This window comes from Fundulus heteroclitus, chromosome 7, assembly GCF_011125445.2.
Source record: "Fundulus heteroclitus isolate FHET01 chromosome 7, MU-UCD_Fhet_4.1, whole genome shotgun sequence".
In the NCBI taxonomy this organism is placed as follows: domain Eukaryota; kingdom Metazoa; phylum Chordata; class Actinopteri; order Cyprinodontiformes; family Fundulidae; genus Fundulus; species Fundulus heteroclitus.
This window is the reverse complement of record NC_046367.1, coordinates 15235009-15257012: the sequence shown is the minus strand read 5'-3', so window position 1 is coordinate 15257012 and position 22004 is coordinate 15235009. Positions and strand designations below refer to the sequence as shown.

General features: G+C 39.2%; 1 protein-coding gene across 2 annotated transcripts in view; it reads left to right on the top strand.

The window, feature by feature from the left end:
* The window catches only part of sema5ba (sema domain, seven thrombospondin repeats (type 1 and type 1-like), transmembrane domain (TM) and short cytoplasmic domain, (semaphorin) 5Ba), a 270882-nt gene that overhangs the window by 110190 nt on the left and 138688 nt on the right, over positions 1-22004 (top strand). For both annotated transcript variants that reach the window (XM_036139025.1, XM_012868532.3), the window contains exons 4-5: positions 21420-21519; positions 21949-21994. In XM_036139025.1, coding sequence (XP_035994918.1) covers positions 21420-21519; positions 21949-21994 — 146 coding nt within the window. The remainder of the gene's footprint in view (positions 1-21419; positions 21520-21948; positions 21995-22004) is intronic.

Below are 22004 nucleotides of genomic sequence, written 5' to 3'. Positions count from 1 at the left end.
CTGTCAGCAGTGACGGGATCCAAACCAGAAATCCACTTGGTCGTGGTGCAACATTCCTCTGGAAGCACTTGTAGCTCGCTATTTGTATCGCTGCTGTTCCAGACTATGTGCCGGTGTTTCATGTCAACAGCTCTGGATTCACGTAACCTCCACCCACGGGCACACGCTGTACGAGCCGCCAGCTCATGATTTAGATGGATGATATTGGCTCGGAGCAAGAGGCTGGGTGTCTGATAAGAGCACGGCATGGGGGCCGAAACCGGAGTGCTTTGAGTTCGAGATATGGAGGTTGCTTTGGAGAATTTATGGAGATGTTATAGATTACAGTATCAAGCTCAATAAATTGTTTATGAGCAAAAGGATCGGCTTGTTCCTAAAAGAAGTTGCAACTTCATCACACCCAGTGGAGCAGCGTTTTTGAGCGGAACAGAGCATTTCACAAGGGAGCATGTCGAAAAGTGATGGTGGATAGGAGGACCTTTGGCTCAGGTTTTAATCTGTTTTTCAAACAAAGGAATGAAGAGGAGCTTTTTCTGATGTTTAAAAATTGTGTCACAGTATGGGTCAGCCACTTGAGCCCTAGTTATGTATGTTCCAAAGACAAATAAGACAGCTTGAAAACATGTTGTTCCCTATTTTGTCAGTTTCAAATCTTCTGCTCTTTCTTTTTTTTGAAAAATCTTCTCCTTTTTCATTTATTCACCTTCCTGGGCTCTACCTAACTTTCTATTTATTTTACCCTTTCCCTTCGTGTCATTTCATCTAACACCCAGTTCTTTTAGTTTGCCACATAATGAGCGGAAAATGAATTAGGTATTTTGTAGGTGTCCCATTTGTGTCTGTGTCTGTGTAATGGCTTCACTTTTTTAGAGCCCCATCGCCATCTTAAGGGGAGATGACAACGTAGGAGCTCAAATGTTATCACCTTGTTTGCCGTGGAGCTCTGATCATCTGTGCAATGCTTATCTGTCTCTATTTCCTCAGCTCTTTCATGATTACAGTGGTAGGTCTAATTGGAACTGCGATATTGGAGGCGTGGGTGTGTCTGAAGCCATCAATCAGGCTGAACAGAGCCAAGCGAAGCATGCTGCAAGGGCCAGGCTGTCCCCCTGCTGATGCTATGGCTGGATATCTGATGCTGCCTTGGGAGATAGCAAAGTGGATCAGAGAACAGAAAGCATTTAACTGTGTTATTGCCACTTTAGCTGAAAAGTGAGGAGCAGCAGGATATTTGGTATTTTTTTCTGTTTTATCTCTTTTTTTCTTTCCTTTATATGAAAAAAAAATTGCTTTCCAAGTTTCTCCTTTCAATTTAAACCACTTGTTGAAACAATTTAACTGTTACTAACCTATGAGTGCAACGAGAAAGTGTTTAACCCTTTAACATTTTTTTAGGTTTGATGCAAAAATTTCTATTCTAGCATCAAGTGACTCATACGAGAAATCTCAAAAGGTAACTATACGTTTGGGAGTTTGTATGGGCTGCAACCCAACTTTTGCGACTTTGGTAACTATAATTAGAGAATACCCCGACCAATCTAGCAAGCCATTCAAAAAACAACTGGCGACAAATTTAACAAAGTTTTACGATTTTATTGGAGACTCTAATTGAGCGACCTTGTAAAAAGAGGGTTGGCGGTTCAAACCCCTGCTCTAACTGCCTCAGTTGTTGTGTCCTTGGGCAATGCATTTGGTCGTAGGGCCGATTGTATGGTAGCCTCACTACCATGGTAGCTTACCAGTGTCGGCGTGTAAATGTAGTGTAGAGAGCTTTGGGATCCAGAACAGGACATTTAGTCTGACATGAAAGCAGCTACCGTTTTCCTTTTCACAACAAGCATGGTGCTGCCATGCGTCTTCCCCCGTTCCAGGGCAGTCACAGGAGGCCTAGTCCTCATGCAGCAGTCCCTTCCAGCTGCAGTCAAAGTAGAAGAGTTCTGTTTTGTGACGTTCACTCATTGACCACATTCGTTAAACATTACTTAAACGCAAACAATGGTGACTGAGCTCCAGTCATGGCATTGTCTTGTCTTTTTTTTCTGCTGACGAAGAATAGGTACAAGGAGAGGAACAATAGAGTACATATGAAGTGGTTATTTGATATAACAATACCACATGAATTCAACTGAGTCATCTAAACAGATTCCACATGATTGCGTAGTACACAGCAGTCTAAAGGGGACAGCAGGACAAGCATCAAGTGAGTAATGACCGACTCAAAAGAAACAACAGATGTTCCGATGGCAAAAACATTGAACTAAATTGTTATATTTTGCGGAATAAAAACCACATAATTCAAGTCAACAAATCAATAACAAGAATAAAAAAAATAAATAACAGATATTAATATCTAGTCCACATATAAAATAAATCTTCTGAATGACTCTTTGAAAGAAACAGATCTGCAAGACCTGGATCCCTTTAAAGGACAACAAATCTCATCTCTAGTTTGCCCGACTTGTCCAGATTACAAATTAATCACACACGTGTGATGACTGACCTTAACAGTCAGGCAAGAATGTAAATGTAAATTTGTTAAGAAAGAATCACTGAACATTAATGACTTCATTTCCATTCTCTTTTTGTTCTATCTACATTGTTTTTATGTAACACCGTATAAAGAAGCAGTAAAAATGTCATGATTAAAAGGTTTCATGTTTGTGTAAATTCATGAATTGCATAAGGTTAAAAGCCAAACCAGACACAAGAAAAGTAGATAAAAACATAACTTAAGTAATACATACATTTACTAAATAATTCAAAATAAGTAGCCAAATAACTTTTCTGAGGTCACTTTTGTTGGTCCTAGGCGTGTATAAAGCAGCAGGTTTGGAATTTTTGATACAGGTAAAAACATGATTTATAAATTTGACAGAAGATTCACCAACAATTCTTTGGATTCTTTATCTTTTTTTTTTTTGTCTCTACAACAACATTATTCCTCTCTCCTACAGGAGACATTGAAAATGCATGCACTTGGCCAAATATTCAGTTTATTTGACCCTGATTGATCTCTGCCCACTTCTAGAAGAGTGAACAACTAATTTCCCTTTCCAGTAGCCGGGATTGGGGCTTCTTTTGGTTATCGAAGACTTTAGTAATTTGGCTTAGCAGTAATGTGCAGCAGGAAAAACACATATTGTCATATGCTAAAATTAAGACGACAATCTGAATGAAACTGAATCTCCACTTTTTTTTCTTTTGAAATACAAGCTAGCATTGGGATTGCAGCTAGGCTAGCTGCTACAGAAATGTAGAAATTAACAGTTGCTTTGAGTCAATACTTATTCTTGTTAATAAGTTGTAAAATGGGGACTTTAAAACTGAGATTGAGAACTCGAGCTGTCAAAAGTGCCTGGCTCTATCACTGATTCTGTCTTCATGAGTAATCATCAGTAGTCCCGTTGGAGTGAATAAATTAGCTGGTTTTAGAAAGTTCTTATTAACAGAAACCGTGATCTTACTGTGGAATTGAGTAGAAAACAGACTGTTTTTTCCCCCATAACTTAGTATTTTCCTCTGGGAGGCATCAATAGGTACCGGAGCTAGTTTTAGCTTTGTGAGTACACATAGCTGTTCATACTGCACATTATGTCATTTTGTATACTGTGAACCAAATCCACCTACCTCACATATGTACATAACAGTGCATATAATACTCATTTATTTCAGCATTCCCATTCTCTGCACACACCACACCGTGGACATGTATATTTGTATGTGTATGTGCACCTGTAAATCACTTCTATGTCCAACATGTACGTAATAACAACAGTGACTTAACTTACTTCTGCATCTTTTGCACTCTGCTCATTGCACCATTGCATTATTATCTCAGTCTGTCTGCTTGTTCATAGCGTGTCCATGTGTTTTCTATACTGCACACTTAATTTATATTACTGCATTATTGTATTGTTGTATTATTGTACAAGAAAGCACATTGTGAGCATTGTACAATCAATTTTCAAATTCCTTCTATGTGTACACATACCTGGGAAATAAAGCTGATTCTGACATTTGAAAAAACAAGGCAAACAAAAGCATTACATTTGATTATATCCATCCATTTTCTAAACACCCCGAAGTGCATCTTTTTTAACATTAAAGCAGACACCTCTAGTACTATTTGGTGTACTGATAACCAGCTCATTCAAAAGAAGTATACCAATTTAGCCCACACAAGTCTAAAATTCAGCCATATAAATGCTACAGTATCATTTTATAGTTTAAGATTTTGCTGAAACTAACTCTCATGTGGTTTTCCTTTCCATTGAATCAAAGCTACAGAAGGGCAATCAATTCCTCCTAATAAATAAATATTTAATTGTTCTTGTTATATTTAGACACCATTGGACTGCAATGAATACAATTTGCAATACATTAAGCGAAGAGCGTTTTCTTATCTACTGTCACAATTTTTAGAAACTGCAAGCAGGTATGAGAGCAATAATCAAAGAAAGAGCACTTTAGAATAATGTGCTACATATGTGAAGATTGTATCCAGGGAAGTGACATTTCACTAAGTGCTCTCTCATAAACGCTTTCTCAGGCTGGGGAGAACCCCGCGAACGCAGCACTGATTAAGCAACCAGCGCGTTCCAATAATTGTTCCTTCTGTAGAATGGTTTTGAAAATCCACCATTAACGCATTTTGCAAGACAAGTCATCCTCAGCTGACGTGGCAGCTCTACTTTAACAGTGCTCCATCTCTTATGTAATGTGTCACAATTCCTAATGGCCCTGTCATGTTCAAATGAAGCTGTTACTTTTCCGAATCATGACAAATGATCTCATGAAAATCGTTCAATCAGTCACTTTAAACAGATTTACTGTTTGGAGAGGAAAACAATCTGCCTGTGTACTGAATTTTGGTTCCTGCAGCAGTCACCTTATATATAGTTTGTCCTACACAACATGTTGTAATCAGTTTTCCCTTTGCTGTTTTGGTTTAGTCACTTAATAAATCAAGAGAAAACTTAGCCCGTCAAAAACAGGCTTATGCTCACACTTCTCTGATGACATCACAAAAGGCATAAGGTAACTGATCAGAGTTCTTGTAAGTACTTTTATTTGTATTTTCTTCCCTTGTATTCCCCCTTGTTTCTTATGTTTTTCACATAAATAATTTCTTCTCCTGTATTCTTTTTCACTGCGATGAACTGTATGAGCTGCTGCGAGTGGAAGCACTGAAAAGATTGCAGGATAATCTGGCCTGAATGATACGCGTAGAAGAGATTTATGAAGAGTGCGAGTAGAGTTGGTGAGATTTTGTTTTTCAAAGATCTTCAGCCACTATCATCATTCTGAGCCTATGTATCGTGAATAGGGGGAAAGACGTAAGAGCAGAAAACTCGTCACCTCTGCGTTCAAAAAGAAGTTGCTTTTGGTAAAGATGGTCATCATCATCATCTCTATAAATCTCAGCTTCACAAGCCCCAGCAGAATCCATCAGATCCCTGAGCTGTCAGAGGAATGGTTTGGCTAAACGACATAAAATATAACCCCATCCAACCCAAACTTGAACGCTTTAGAACATACATGTGTAAAAGTTGGGTAAGTTTGCTCGTTTACTATTATCTTAACTAATGCTTCAAATAAGTCGATCACCTGAGCATTTAAAAAAAAAATTATTTCATGAAATCTTGTCTGCAAAATCTCTACTTCTTAATATCAGAGAAAAAAAATTATTAGAAGAAAAAAACACACCATGGGATAGTATCTTTGAACTTCTTAGGTCGTAACAGAATAATAAAAATTATATCCTAGTTTTGAAATAAGACCTTGGACAAAATACCGGTCAAACATTATCGCCTAATTTCTCAAAGATAAGGTATCTGTGGCCGATCATGAGAGTTTGCAGTAAATGGAAAGCAACAGATTGCAGCAAACAGGTTTTGACTTGTTGATTCAGAGGTTCAGTGAGCTCCTCACGGTTTGTAGTGGAAACTGTGAGGAGAATAAAGCAAAGAGACCGGCTTAATTCTCATTCGCGTTTTAGCAGGACGGACTTTCTTTGCCAGTCTGGCAGCAAACTGAGAAACTGCCAAACTAAATGAGCCCGGGTCACATTTTGAACGTTGTTTGTGTGTTTTATCAACCACAATAAATGTGATTCTTTTGATGACACCGAATATCCCGCTTTACATTTGCCAGTGTCATTTTTTGTCCCTCCGTTGGTCACAATCCTGTCAGTTTTATGGCACAGCTGGAGCACAGTAGTCCCGTCGGTAGATGTGGAATAGAAACGCTGACAGACATCTTTACCGGTCACTGACTGAGAGGCTATTAGCCTCCTGACCCCGACACGTTCCTCCCGTGGCTACTCAGGTCTTGGTCTCTCCAGGCTTTTTCGCTCTTTTACTGAACCCTCTATCTGGGTTCAGTCATATGGGGGTTGAGGGGTGGGAGCTGTAGGAGAACTGAGCTTCACTGAGGCAAGACAGGATCTTTTCAAATATAACCTTCGGTAGGTCAGCCACAGAGAAAATCGAAAGTTATAGGGGGGATAGAGAAGGAACAAGGCAGACCAGCTTGGGTAGAGACCAGCATATATGAAAAAGACAAGACAGAAATATACGAAATAAGTAAATAAATTCTCTTTGAAGTGGTTTCACAGTGCATCTTTGTCACATCCACAAACTTTAAGGTGTTTTTATTAATATTTTATATGGCCGACACAAAGTGGGTAATAATACCCCGCCTCTCGCCCATTGAAATGCTGGAGATAGGCACCAGCACCCCTCGCGACCCCATGAGGGATAGAGCGAGTAAGAAGATGGATGGATGGATGGATGGATGGATGGATGGATGGATGGATGGATGGAAAAAGGATATTTAGCAAATGTGCATAAAGAATATACTGCAAGCTTTGAACATCTCAGAGAGCACAGTTCAATCCATTGTCTGAACGTGGAGATATGACCCAACAGTAAACCCGCTGCAGTACATCTACACTGACTGACTTTCTACTTCACTGTTACGCATTGCTCTGTGTTGGGTCTGTCACATAAAATCCTGTTGTCTCATTGATGCTTGTGGTTGAAACATGACAACACATGGCAGATCGTCAATAGGGAGCGCTCAGGCGGCGCCCCCATCAAAGCTCCAGGAAAAAAAAATGTAGTCATATTAAACATAAATTAGAAAATGAGAAGTTATTATCAGATCTGTTCTCTGAAAAAATGTGTCGCACTATAGATTTTTCAGCATCTCCATCACATTCAGTGCAATTTTGTGCAGGCCTGTTAATTTTAATGTTACAACACCGTGAAAGGCCAGAGAAATGTGTCTTGCCCAACAATGGACAACAAATGACAAATAGCTTATATACAAATTAACCTAAATTGGGAAAAACTATTATTAGGGTTGCGTCAAATGAAAATGGAAAAAATACAATTATATTTAGAGAAAGAGCAAACAAAACAATACATTTATAAACTAATACAAACTATCTTAAACACATTCCAATAATTACTTGAAGACTTGTATCAACAGAAAAATCCCCAGAATCACCCTTCTTTAATCTGCCTCTTAGTTTGAGCCATACTAGGAACCAATAAATTGTGCGCAAATCCCTGGGGACTGTTTTGTCTGCGCACCTGAGAGTAACATGCCAGGATGAGGTCCCTCCCCTGCAGGTGAAGACACGCCACGAAAACAAACACAAATTCCAACCAAAGGAAACAAACAAAAAGGAAAAACCAATTGATCTCTTGTTTAACTGTTTTCTATTAATGCATTTGTAAAACAATAATATCCAACCTGAAATGTAACATTGGCTCATTGTTACACCTGCAAAATCAACTTTTTTTTTTTTTAGCTTTTAACTATTTTGTTATTCTATTCCTTCATCAAAATCAAGCCCATAGTGCTTTTTTGCCTGATTCATGCATATCTGAGCAGACTTTGAGAAATTTGCTCTTTGAGCAACAGCCCCTCCCTGTCCTGGAAAACAAGTGGCCATGACCGGGTCTACATAGAGCTGTTATTCCCCACCCCCTCCAGGAAGTACCTACTTTGACCGCGCAGCCCCTGTCTAGGATACAACACGTCCAATGAGTGGTGTTGTGAGGCGGAGCGCGATCATTTCTGCTCAAAGTTAAGACAAAGTGTCTCTTTTAGCACCTTATCTGCACAGCGACATCAACTGTTGTTGTTTTTTTTTGTTTCTATACCATGCTGCAGTGGCTTTAGGGGACCCCACATGGGGAAAGGCGGTGTCACAGTGAGGGCAAGCGACTTTCTTCCGGGTTGGAAAAATAGCACCAGAGAACAACTAATATTTCATAACAGATTAATACTCTTTACTGCCAAAAGTGGCATTTCATCATATATAACCTTGTAGTTGACTTTGGAAGGCCGAAAAAAGGAATGATGTAGAACCTTTAAAAATCCAGTAGTGACCGTACACCGATTTACGTTCAAGTAGAGTTTACTGTTGTATGATTGTGAAAATGTTATCACTGGCCGGATTGAGACATGTGAAAAATGTTTAAGGGTGGGAATTCTTTTGCAAGCCTCTGTAGCCAGATAAGATTGAGCCATGAAATCATTTGCAGCTGCAGGAGCATGTTTTTGTCCAGTAGCTTTATCCTAACCTAGAGGAATACGAATACATTTGGCTTTTGTTTGCACAATACATGTTTTCTAAGAATTTTCATTGGATATTAGTCTGTGCGGTACAAGACTTTCTCATTGTGGTTCCACGTATTTGTTTCACAATTGCTATTTTCACACTTACTAATGATGGCTTTGGGAAAATTTGTTTGGAGTACCATCAAACGTGTGATAATTGACACTTCGGGTGATCTCTCTTTCACAGAGTCGTCTGCCAAATGGCACAGAACAGCCAGCCTTTATGTGACCATTTTTTGTTAACAATATTGGAACATCCGCATTGCCCTGCAGATAGCCTCGTTTTAGTATCTCCTCTCTGCAATTGTCTTATTTCCATTAGCGAGACAGTGTGTTATTGTGAAACCCCCGAAGGAAAATGATAGACATCTACCTTCAGAACAATGCTTGTCATTTATAGCTCGTTAAACCGCAGAGGGCTTGAGGAGGAAAGCCAACCATGATGCCTGATTATAATCCTAATGATGAACTAAAAATGCCACAGTGAGTGCTTTTTGTTCACATGAAGAGTTGCCTTCACATAGGAAGTGCGTAAAGCCAGTTTATCGAAAGACAATTTGGTTAAAATGTACAACTTAGTCTTAAAGTAGTCTTCCAGTGGGGTTTTAATTGGATTTTGTCCAGTTAAGCTGACTTACTAACAGTTCTAAATGAAGCACTCACCACTCATACTGTCAAGACTCATTTTAATCCCAATTAACTTGTTGGCTACTTCATTGGTCGACTCTTTTCCTTTTTTTCTGAACTAAATCTATTGTTCTGAAAGGATTTTATGACTCACAGACATGTTCTAACTTTAGTTTTCACCGTCCAGTTGTGTTATTTATTTTTGTACTAATCAGAGGGGTGACATTATAATCAAACCCCCAATCCCTGTCTTAACATTTTAATGAGCACGCGCAACCCGAAAGTGCTTTACAAGATAATAAACAGTAAGAAAAATGAAAGCAGTACAAGACCTCGCTCACCCTGGCATCAGGGCATATTCCTCTCAGCATGTTCATACAGACATAAACTAGAGCTGCGCAAAATACAAAATAGCAGTTTTTCTCACAACATCAATGTTTGCAATATTGCAAAGGACTGTTTGGATGCAATACTGTTATTATAATTCAAGTTCCACAAATTCTGCTCAAATTCTGCATGCCAATGCCCTCGATGCCCACACTTGATATATACTTGTAGTGGCTGTGATGCTAAAATTTTGTAAAATAACATTTTCTGAGAGTAGCCTTTAAAATTTAAACATTTTGCGTTGCTCTTGGCTCTTTATGTAGGTCAACCTAAAGAAGTGTTTTAAACACAGGAAATAAAAAAGCCATGTCTTTTTATGTCATATAGTCTATACGTTGTTTTCCTCTGGGAATACTAGGAAAAATTTAAAATATTCACCAATTTATTTACTAGTATGTCTAGTAACCAAACAATTTGAAAGACTTTAAGACATATGTGATCAAATAAAAGTATCTTGCAATAGGTAGAAGGAAACAGATTACCAGAGAACTTGATGTAAAACAGGTTTTTGTGTTTTCTTTTTACTTGTTTTCATCAGCATTCATGCAGAGGTCTGGAGTTACTGTAATAGTGACTCTTATTTTCAGGTATATAAACAAAGAAAGGCATTACAGTAATCCCATTTGCATGTGATAAAAACATTGAGTAATCTCTTTGTTTTGGCTCAGAGAAAGAAATGCTCATGCTCTGGAAACAAGATGCAACTATTTGGAACAGATTTGATGTGTAACTCAAAACTGAGTCAAAGATTTCAGCGTCAGTGCCAGGCCCAGTAGTTTCACTTTGAGCTTTTCAGTCTGATCATCTAGACAGAAGACAAGGTGTCAGCTTTCCACTGATGTGGTTGTAAAGGTTTGTTATTTGTTTTTTCAGTTGTAGCCTCATATCTGAAACACTGTCATAACACTTCTTAATTAGGGTTGTATAAACAAAATTGAGGCACTTTCCTCTGATAAAAATTAATTAACCTTGTGAAATATAGGACATTTGGATATATGGGTAGTCAAGAAAATCAGGCAAAAAAGCCTTGTGGGTCCACATTGAGAGTTTTTTTTTTTTTGGATCCTCATGAGTCAGGCCAAAAGTATGATGTTCCTCATCGATGTTTCCTTTAGTTTTCAGTGTTCAACCTCTTACATTGAGTGAGGCAGTAAACTTGTTTCTCCTTTAATATGTGGGAGAAATAAATGTAAGTTACTTATGCAATTTAGGTATCTTCCACATTTATTCTATATTTATAAATACAAAGTGAGTGAGATGAGCCACACACACACACACACACACACACACACACACACACACACACATATATAGATAGATAGATAGATAGATAGATAGATAGATAGATAGATAGATAGATAGATAGATAGATAGATAGATAGATAGATAGATAGATAGATAGATAGATAGATAGATAGATAGAGAGAGAGTACCTCCTAAATTGCATAAATAACTTAAATTCATATTCTCAGTAATCAGTCTAAGGAAGTTTAGGTTTTACTAAGTGAAGCCACATCAGCCAAGATTTCTAAATAAATAAATTACTGTGCCTTTTTATGCCTTTTTTTTAAAACAGGCAATATTGACACAGTACTATGAATAGCCTGAACAAGGACACACGCAAATAAGTCATATTGGCTGTGTGTTATCTAGTGCATTCAGTTCACTTATCATGTTCAGCCTACATGTCTGTCCAAAATGGGACCGTTGTCCCAGAAATCTAAAAACAAACCTGTTGAACGTATATCTGAAAACCAGAAAAGCCTTCCATGTCTGTGAGGGGTTTGCAGGAACACCTCCTCCAGTCTAATGGATTTTATTGACAAAAGCAACATCTGTAGATCTGGAGTGAAAGCAGCAGCCACTTCTTATGAGCCAGCACGGCAGTGTATTACCTACCGTCTGATTAAAGCCCTGCTGCTCAGGAGTCGGACGCAGTGCATCAGCTTTTTAGAGGGGTTAAAACAACTTCAAGTGGAATTACTGTTCAAGTAAAAAAACACGTACCATCTCAGATTGTGCAGAAGACACAGTTCCGAGCAATTCTGACTATACAGTACTCTGTGCAAGACTTGAGTGATACTCAAGGCAAAAGATATATATATATTTTAAATAGGGTTGTTTCATTGCTATCAAGCTTATTTTAATGTCTTTCTATTTGGTTAAGGCAGACCTTGGGTCAGCAACCTTCACAATGCACACAGCCATTTTTCCTCACTCCTACAAAACAATATTTGTCTACAGCTCCGAAACCTACATCTTTAAAAAAAAATTAGCTAACCAAGTTATAGTTTTTCCTTATATGTTTCTGGTGGATTATTAATAAGACACCAACATTGTACTTTTCTTTTAGGTTTTCAGAATAAGGACAAAAAGTTAAACTATTACAAGAATTCAATAAAAAAAACTTCTTGTTTGATCTATTATGTAGTATTTGTGGACAAATAGAAAAAAATAATTACATCATTCGCAGCTTTACAGAAATAAAATCTGGAAAATGCTAAAACTTTTTCAAAATTACTTTATATTTCACGACACTCCTTGCTTTCGCTGTCATTTAATGCCACTTTTGGCCAAAGTTATAGTCACTGTGGAAGGACTAAAGATCCAGATTAATAAGTGACCAATGACTCGTTTAGGTTGGATATAGCTATAAAGCTTTAATCCAGCAAGTAATTAACCAGTGTTTTCCTAAACTGGAAACGTAGCAAATAACTAGTTTTATACAGTGATTCTAGGTACTACAGTAGCTTCACAATAACACATCACCTTCTAGCTTCCCCCTGGGCTGTTCTTTCCCATTAGACTAATTTGAAATGAAATTGTGCTTTCCACTTTTTAGTACCACGTATCAGGCATGCTCCCTCTTTGGTAAAATAGCGTGGATCCCTCTGCTTCTAACAGGGTAAAAACGGATCACTCTGGCTGAAATTTTCCCCAGGAAGTGGCCCTGGTAGGGAGGGAGCCGGTAATTTTGCTATTACCCTTAACTTTCAGGATGGAGCTTTTTGGGGGGAAGGGAGCTGACTGACTGGAGGGATGCTCTCTCCAGTATGTTTCAGTCCCTCCAGTTTTAAAGGGAAAAGTTTAGGATTTTGAGACGTAATGTTCTGCTAAAGGGTGATGAGCAGTTATGGCAACTCGCTTGGCATCTTCATTTAGTATAAGCCTGGTTTAGTTTGTTCTGAAGCCTGAAGCTAACGTCTTGGGTGGGCTAAGAGCGAAGCCGTCTTATGAATTCTTAACTGGAGTCTTGAAATTGTCATAGTTGGTAATGAGAACCTCGGTTTTATGAATTTTTAAATTTACACAGAGATCATTGTGCGCCACCAATGACCTTCCTGTATGAAACATTTACTGATAATGGAGGTGGAAGTGGAAGTAAAGCATAACTTTGTAACATTTGAACTTGTATTTTATAGGTTTTTACCCAGTCTTAGGTTTCTAGCTATGCTGACTGGAACCAATTTACATTCACTGTTGTCAGTATGTGTTTGACACAGGAAGCCTGTTGGTAGCGCACCGCTTTCACCCTCCGTTTCCCGTGTGAATTATCATCAGCTTTTGTGTAAATTACACTCTAATGCAAACCTGGCAATGGCCCAGAAGGTCATAGCACTGTGTTTTAATAAACCTCCGTAAAAAAAAAAAAACTGTCAGCTTCAGCCTCCAGATCCAACTAATCTGGATTTAAACTGTATGAAGGCACCAAGGGAATCACCCACTCCTGGCGACTTATAGCTTTTCAAACAGGATTTCCATTTTGTAAATCCTGAAGAATAAGTTTAAACTTATTTAAAGCTTACATTGTCTTTTATTGTAACAGACTGAAAATCACAGGCTTCTACTTTCGACAGGGAGGGAATGCTCCTGGGAAAATAATACTTCAGGGCTTTAAACCATTTACGTTAGACCTTTTTGCAGCACCGCAGTGGTAACACACATATAATACAGTTTAAGGCGGATTGGGCTTGAGCTAATTAGGTTTGAGAATATAAAGGTTTAAAGATGCATGCACCACACCTTCGGATGTGACATAGATTTATCACATGGCCTTAATGGTAAATATTCTTTGAAGTCTAACTTTGGACCGTAACCTTAAAAGCTGACACCATCCTCCTGGATCAGAGCCTAACACTGTTTGACAGCTTAGCTTGAAGAAGATCCAGAAGCTCACATTTTCAGGGATTAGATGTCGGTAAGATTGGATCTTTATCAAATAACCCTTTCCGTAAACTCAGACTTGGGGAAAATCTCACATAGCATTAAGGTTTAATGGATGGGATTGTGGTCAGGCGGTGTGTTTTCATATGAAGGTTAGTTTTTCAGCCTGTTTTTTTTTTTTTTTTCGATTTTTTTTTTTTTTTCTCTCTGGCTCCATAATACGTTGGCATTTTAAAGATTTGATTGCTCTTCATCCGAACTTGGCCTCGCAATAACTCATGTCGGCCGGGGTTCTTCTTTTTTCATTCTTCCCACATGCAGGGATAAAGTAAATGTTTAAAAAAAAAAAACCCAGGAGGAGACTGGAAGAATTTGACTTAAATCTGTGTGAGATGGATTTCCTCATCCCTCCAACGTATTAATCGCTCTGCCTGCTGATTGCCCAGGTGAAAGACAGACGGGATCATTCCTCATGTCCATCCATGCCCCAGAAGTTAGCTGTAAGGAAAAAAAAACCTTCATCTTCGTCCTGCGGTACTTCCCCCTTTTCTTCCCCACGGCCGGTTCAGACGGTTATGAGGGGAAGCAGCGAGCAGGGCACATAAAGCCACTTGTAAGCAGGAAGATAAATGTCACTCAGTGAAAGCTGATTGGTTGCTCTTAGGCTCTTCTAAAAGGACAAACAAGCCCGTGATCTCTCCTATAGGACATTTAATGAAATTCTGCTTTTTTTCCCCCCCTTATTTTTTATCTTTTTATTTTTTTACAAGCAGGTGTTGAAATGTTTTATGTGCTTCCCAGTATAGATTTCAAGAGATTTATGCTTCCCATTAAACCCTCTAACTGAACACTAACAGCTTCTGTTTTTTATGGGGAGCTGCATTACGCCTCTGTGAAAATTATTTTCTTGTTATCTATTTCTTCACCACACAGCCTTTTTTATGGCTCGTGTCATGTGCTCGGTTTTAATGGCCTTATTATATGGGGAGAATAAGTCAGTGTTAGCTGTCTGACATTTCTCAAAGTGCCATTTATTTGAATTTGTGGATGTTTTCCTGGATATATTTAGCATTAATGTGGAGGGGTTGTTTAAATTTTGGTTTGATGGGTGCCATATATCCCGCTCACCCAGTGCTATTAGATCAGCTTCAGTTCACCTTCAAGCAAGAGTTTGCTTTTAGAATTTGCTGTCGACATTTACCATTAAGCGTCGGTTCTATTTTCATTCTGAACAGTCTTAAATAGTGGCGTGCTCCGTACAGTCGGAGAAAAGTCTGGTCCCGCCGTCACTATTCTTTGGCATCTAACTATAAGAACTTCAAGCCAGATGAAGGGTGCGACGGAGGATTTTGCCACGACTGAACCGATCACTTCCTGGTGCGCCTTGCTGCCGATAACCAGCCCGTGCCTACATGCAAACCAATGACAGTAATGAAAATTAGCTGATTATCAAAAAGCTGGCACCATACCTAGAACAGGTATGGTGCAAATAGTGCCGTAACTGGTGGAGCCATTGTGCTGCAGGCAGTTTCCTGAGCACCCGACAGTAAGCCGAAACAGTAATTAGACAATGCCCTGTACAGCACTGGCAGCTGTTGAAAATGTTTTTTTTTTTTGTTGTTTTTTTGTTCCCAGTGTCCTGTCTAGCAATGTGGCAATAACAATTGATGTCTTAATGCCAAATAGAGCTCGACAGATTTTGCTTTCACGAGTGGAGCAAACAGCTTTCGCCATAATGCTCCGCTTGATTTGTGCATGTAAATAGCTTTATTGTGATTCCTGCAGGGAGAATTTCAAATTATATGGACACTACAATGGGAAAGTAGGAGAGTAAAAGAAAAACAAGAAGAGAAAAAAAAAAGAAAGAGAAGAGGTGAAAGATAGAAGAGATAAAAGGAAGAGAATGATAAAACGTCCTCTGTCTGCTCCATCACCTGGAAAGAGACGCAAAAAGAACAGCACAACCAACAGACATAAAGCAACAGATACAATCGAGTAACACCTTGATACCATTGCTAATTCTATGATTTAGAAAATGTTTGATAGGGATTGCACTGTGGGTTTGAATAAGGCCGACTTGTTGTTTGGTGTAATTACTCAGGTTGCGTATACAGACATCTCGTAGACCACTGATGGAATCGATACTTCAGGGCACCCACACATTTCATCAAGGTTAAATCACCCGAGGCACTAACAGACTACGTGACATCTGCATTCGCCATCCAGCCTCAGTTACACTGGACTCGTTACACGACACTGGGCTTTGCTATCCTGCATATAACCCTAGCCACAATTTGCAAAAGCTTCCATTGATATCAAAGCAGAAATCCCAGCATTTGGACTGTTGCTGTAATGGCGAGCTGTGGGCTGATCATGAGTTAAGGGATGCCATATTCGGCAATGAATCTGGGGTTTTCCGCTACCGTGGATGAACATTATGCAGAAGGCACAAAGAGGCGAAGACACGCGCTATCAGTGTTGACAGCAATTAACAAAACAGGAGTTTTTCAGTACAAAACCAGGAGCCGGCATTCGACTGTTAACAAAGACAGCAGGTTCACTGTGTGTTATAAATATTTTTGGTTACATTTATTCCGACACACGATTTGGTAATGCAGTTATTTGGTGATCAGTTATTTCACCCCGCGTTAGATAAGAACCATGTTTATTCCTCCCGTGTAGAAAGCCAGCGCTCCCTCTCTGCATCATGATGGATTCTTTAAATGAACTTCAGGCGTGTTTACTTAAGACTGTAGGGTTAAAGGTGCCCAAAACACACCGACTGTTGCCTCCTTACGCTCCAGCTTTAGCCTCCGCAGCGATTAATCACACATGGCCGCTCAGATGGACCCACTCACCTGCTTAGACTGGCCTCTACATCCACCTTACGTATTTTCTAATCACCACACAAAAAAACACATCCAGAGGTCAGACCTCTGTGTGCATGCAAAGGATTGATATAAATATTTAGATCAAGAAGAAGAGAAGACATTTTGAGCAATTATGTGATAAGTAGAGATTATTATTCCTGTATCTGCAAACATCTTTTACAGTTTCTTCTCAATTTTCAGGCACTCCATTAATCTCTGGAGTTTTTGGCCGGTGGGCTTCCACGCAGACTTATGATGCTCGTGTGACTTGTATTATCCTCTCAATCAGATTAGAGCTGTCGTTAGAATAATGAGCCATCTATTATTTTGTTATTAGCCGTACACATGGTAGTGTGGGTCTTTTTTGGGGGGATTCTATCCCTCTTTTGTGGCTCGAAAATAACAAAAAGGCCCCCCAAGCGAAAGGTTCTGCTCCCTGTGTGGTCAGTGCACTGCAGTACCGTCTTTGGCAAGTATTACTGCTTGTAAGCTGTGTTTTGTTGCAGACAAGAGGGGGATTTTCATCCATTTTCCTCCTGCTGAGAGGTTTCTATTGCTGCAAGATTATTTGACAGCTTCGCTTTCACTGCGCTTTCTTTGGTCTATCTGCGCATTACCTAGCAGGTCTAGTTTAAAGGACCATAGGGGCCACAACTGAACCTCCCGCTTGGATCCAAAAGAGACTGCTCATTATGGACTCAAATCAATACGCAGTTGTCAAAGCCTTCCTTTTTTTTTTCTTCTACTTGACAATATTGGTGCTTTTTCAGTCCTAAGTTTAAATACACTTGTCATCAGAATGACTGGCAAAGATTTTTGGCTTTTGATAATTCGATTAAATTTTTGCTTTACCTTTAATAATACATTTCTTAACTGAGATATGAGCAATATTAAATATACAGGATGAAATGCATACGTATACCCACCATCAATAATGTTTGGTTAAGCACCCTGCATCAAGTTGCGGAGAAGTTTTCCTCTAACAATGAACAAACTTCTGGCATCCTTCTGGCTGGAGGCATTAACAGAAATGATAATAAATTAGACGAGCGTGTCCAGTGTGCTTGGTTGACTGAGCCAGCTTTTAAGCGCAGCCTATACATTTCCAATAAGGTTGATACACTGTCCTACAACCCGTGTAATAATCCTGATGTAGTGACTTCTGCTGCTATCAACACCTGAACATAAGTCAGTACACATGTATGTATGTATGTATGTACAAATGTATACAATGTATATGCACGTATATACGCGTAGGTACGTATGTATGTAGGCGCATAGATATATGTATATATTTAAGTATATAGATATGTTTATTGATATATATATATATATATATATATATATATATATATATATATATATATATATATATATATATATATATATATATATATAGACCACTAAGAATGTAAATGAGACATTTACATTCCTATTTCCTTTTTTGTATTTTTTGGTATTCTTTTTTGATCCATTGTAGATATGAAGATTCACTGTATATAACTGAATGCACCTTCCCTACTCTGCACCTTCTTGTATGAGCCGATGTGACGAGTGAATTTCTCTATTGTGAGATCAATAAAGACTATCTTATCTTATCTTATCTTGTCTTATATCTGGACCCTTCCAGAAGCCTAATATTAGCTTCATTTGCAAGATCAGTTTTGATGTGTTTTTGGAATCATTTGAATCTTCAAGCATCCGACTGTTTCCAGGTTGTAAACGTGTGACTGGACCACCGTGTTTGCCTCTGGAGACGTAAAGTGATTAGGATCGAACTCTCCTCCCCTCCTCACCCCAAATGCATCTTCAACATGACAGCTGTTCAGCAAGCACTAACAGAGTGCAAATCCACATCTGGCAGATAATCCACATACCTTGTCTGCTTGCATTAACAGGCCGAAGTGAAATATGTGTATGTTTTTGCGTTTTGTTTCTTATCTTCCAAATGAGGAGCGCCACCCTGTACTGCTGCTGCCATCTTCTGCTGCATCATAAATCATCTCTCTAGTTGTGTTTCCAGATGATGCCGCCATATGGGCCCCATCAATCCTGAGATCCACATACCAGCATAGTGAAGAGTTCTTTTAACTTTTGGCTCTGACTTTGATAAACAAAAAAGCTTTTGTTCAACATTTTAAAAGTTCAGTGACCACCTTTATATTAATCAATATTTGTACTGAAGCCAAAGGTTTCACATATAATCACTGATAAATATGTTTTGGTGAACAAATGGGGTTATACGATCAGTCATTCTTTTCGTTTTTGGGAAAGATTCCTGGTTTTGTTTTGATTATAATGTCTCTCTCTAGGTCACGTGTTTTGGAAAACATATCACCAGTTCTTCTTATCTTGTATTATCTTTTTTGTCTCATATTTTTCTCTACCTTTCCTTCTCTGCTACCATTTCTGTGTCCATTGAACGTGAAATAACCCCAAAATATTATCAAATAAAGTTTTTTTGCATATATATCAAGCTGAGCACTATAGTGAAAGCAGTAACGACCCACAAAGTAAATCTGTTGCTGTCTCTTTGGCATTAAGACAGCAGTTCTTAATGTTACACTGCCAGACAGGACACATTAAAAAAGAAAGAAGTGGCATTAAAGGCAGAGTGATGGTCAGTTCCTCTGCTATACATGTGCATTTTTTTTTCATGGTGGGTAGCAAGTTTTTTCTATCCTTTAAATGTTTCCATAGTTAGATTTCTTTCCCAGATTAATTTCTGCTGTTTTTGCCTCAGCCCCCGCTTGTTGTTCAGGTTTGTTTTAACACGGCGGGGGGGAAGATCCCAAATCTATTTAACGCAGCTGTTTAAGCTGCTAAAATCAAAAACCTCTGTCCTCTCTAAGTGCTACAATTGTTGTGCAGCGTGAAATATGGCAAATCCCTTCGAGCTGTACACGCATTCATTTTTTAAACAAATCCGTTTAGAGGTGAGCACATAGAAAGACTGAGGAAAAGAACACTTGTGTGTGTCCTGTAATATTCAACGTGGCATTAAAGGCCCCACCAGTCAGCCCCTCCGGTTCGCTGCTTTGAAATTCAGATTTGTAAATGCCGTGCTCAAACAGTGCTGAGGATTCAGCTCTGTGCCCCACACAGAGCTGTGTTTGTACGGATGTCTGGTTGTATCAGGATCCTTGTGCCTGATGGGGCCTGGACAGCTTTGTCCTCCTCTGTAGGAGACACCCTGAGACTGGAGCAGGCTTTTTCTACTCTGGTTATTGGTCTTTTACTTTGCTGCTCACTGATACTCAGCGCACTGATTAGCCTTTTTTAAAAATAAACGACTGTTTGGTGCAAAAACTGTTTTTATATCAAAATACAATACAATTTAACATACAAATACAAAGAGCTGTAGCTGATATATGGTGCCATTCAAAGGTGTTCATACTACCTAAACATTTTTGGCATTTTGTCATGTTGTAACGTGTGTTTTACTGGGATGGTGAGTCTGGGGGAGCTAGAGAGAGCCATACCTCAGGATGGAATATCAGCTGAGAGGGCAGCTACTTGTGGTGCCCTAGAGAAATCTACTTTTTTTATGGGAAAATGATGAGAAGAAAGCCACTGTTAAAAGACAGCCATAAAAAGTCGGTGTCACAGTTTGCCACAAGCCATGTCAGGGACTCAGTAAACATGTGAAAGAAGATGTTCTTGTCAGATGAGATTAAAACATACTTTTTTTTTGTGTCTACAAGCAAAACCCAATGTGTGCTGATGTGAAACGTCATGGTGCTGAGGGGGTAATTTACTGGTCAAAGTTTTATGGCAACATGGATGGAGCTAAATACTGGGAAATCCTAGAAGGAAGCACTTGTGACTCAGGTTTTCCTTCCAACAGGAAAACATACAGCTGGAGATTCAATGGGAAGGTTTAGATTGAAGCAGAGTTGTGTGTTAGAGTGGCCCAGTTAAAGTCCAGACTTGAATCCAATTTACACTTAGAAATGTATGTTCTCTGAAATTCTCCACCCAGTCTCACTGAGCTCGAGCTTCTTCTTTACAAAGAGGCTCGTTTGCCAAGAGGCTTTAACCAAAGATTTCAGTCTGGTAGAAACACACCCTAAAACTCGCAGCTGCAATAGCTGGGAAAGCTGCCTGTATAAAGCACTGAGTCTGGAGAGTTCAATACAAACACACATCACAGTTTTTTTGGATTATTATTTGTGGAAAAATTTCCTTTCTGATTTTCCTTCTGCTTTATAATTATGCACTGATTCTTGTTGGTCTATTACATAAATTCACAATAAAATAAATTGAGGCTTGTAAGGTGACAAAAATGTAAAATGGTAAATGACTTGTACTTGTATAGTGCTTTAACTATACAAAGCCATAGCACTTTACACTACAGTTTAGTCATTCACACATTCACCCCATGACGGTGGTGAGCTATGTTAGTAGCCACAGCTGCCCTGGGGCAGACTGACAGAGACAAGGCTACCATACATCAGCACAAACTGGTGGTCAGCGTCTTGCCTGGTTAGATCAGGGGATCTAACCGGCAACCCACCAATTGCAGGACAAACTGCTGTGCCCCTGGTAATATAAGTTACCCTTGCACCTTGTGTATAGCAGAAATCCAGTAAGTGGCTTTTTTGTGCAAGGCCAAGAGTTTAATTCTCTCTACGTAGAAAAACTAAACAGAGATTTTTATTTTGTATATTGCGCAGGATTCTTTTTCTTGACATTCTTTAGCCCCTGCTAAACCCTTTGTCTTTCTTTCTTTCGCAGCGCTCAGCCCGTGGATCTCCACGTTCTTCCACCCTGGTGTGAGAGACTACTCACAGCTCACCCTTGACCTGACTAGGGATGAGCTTATTGTTGGTGCCAGGTAAGAAACCTTAAATCCACTCAGCTTCTCTCCCCGCAGAGCACATTACTGAGAAAGTGATACCCTTTCTGACTCACTTATCCTGCGTGGTTTTGGATAATGATGCCTCTAACTTGCTCTACTAAGGCCTCTCTGGACCAAGTTAAGCTCTAGATTTGGCAGGAGGAAGGAATTTGAGAGAAATGCATCATGCTGCAAGAGTGTGTGTTTGTGTGTGTGTGTGTGTTAGTGTGCATTCTCTGATGAAAGGATATGAGCTCAGCTTTCGCCTGGTTTGGCTGCGTTACAGTCATGCACATCAAAATAAAACTGATATTCCATCAATGTGAAAATCCTCAAAACAATAGTTCACCGAGCAGTTGTGTAGGTACTTTGTAGGGAGGCAAAATCACTCACACATCTCTTTTTCTTCTCATTTTCCCAATCCAGAAACTACCTTTTCAGATTGGATCTCCGTAACCTCTCATTAATACAGGTAGGTTGTT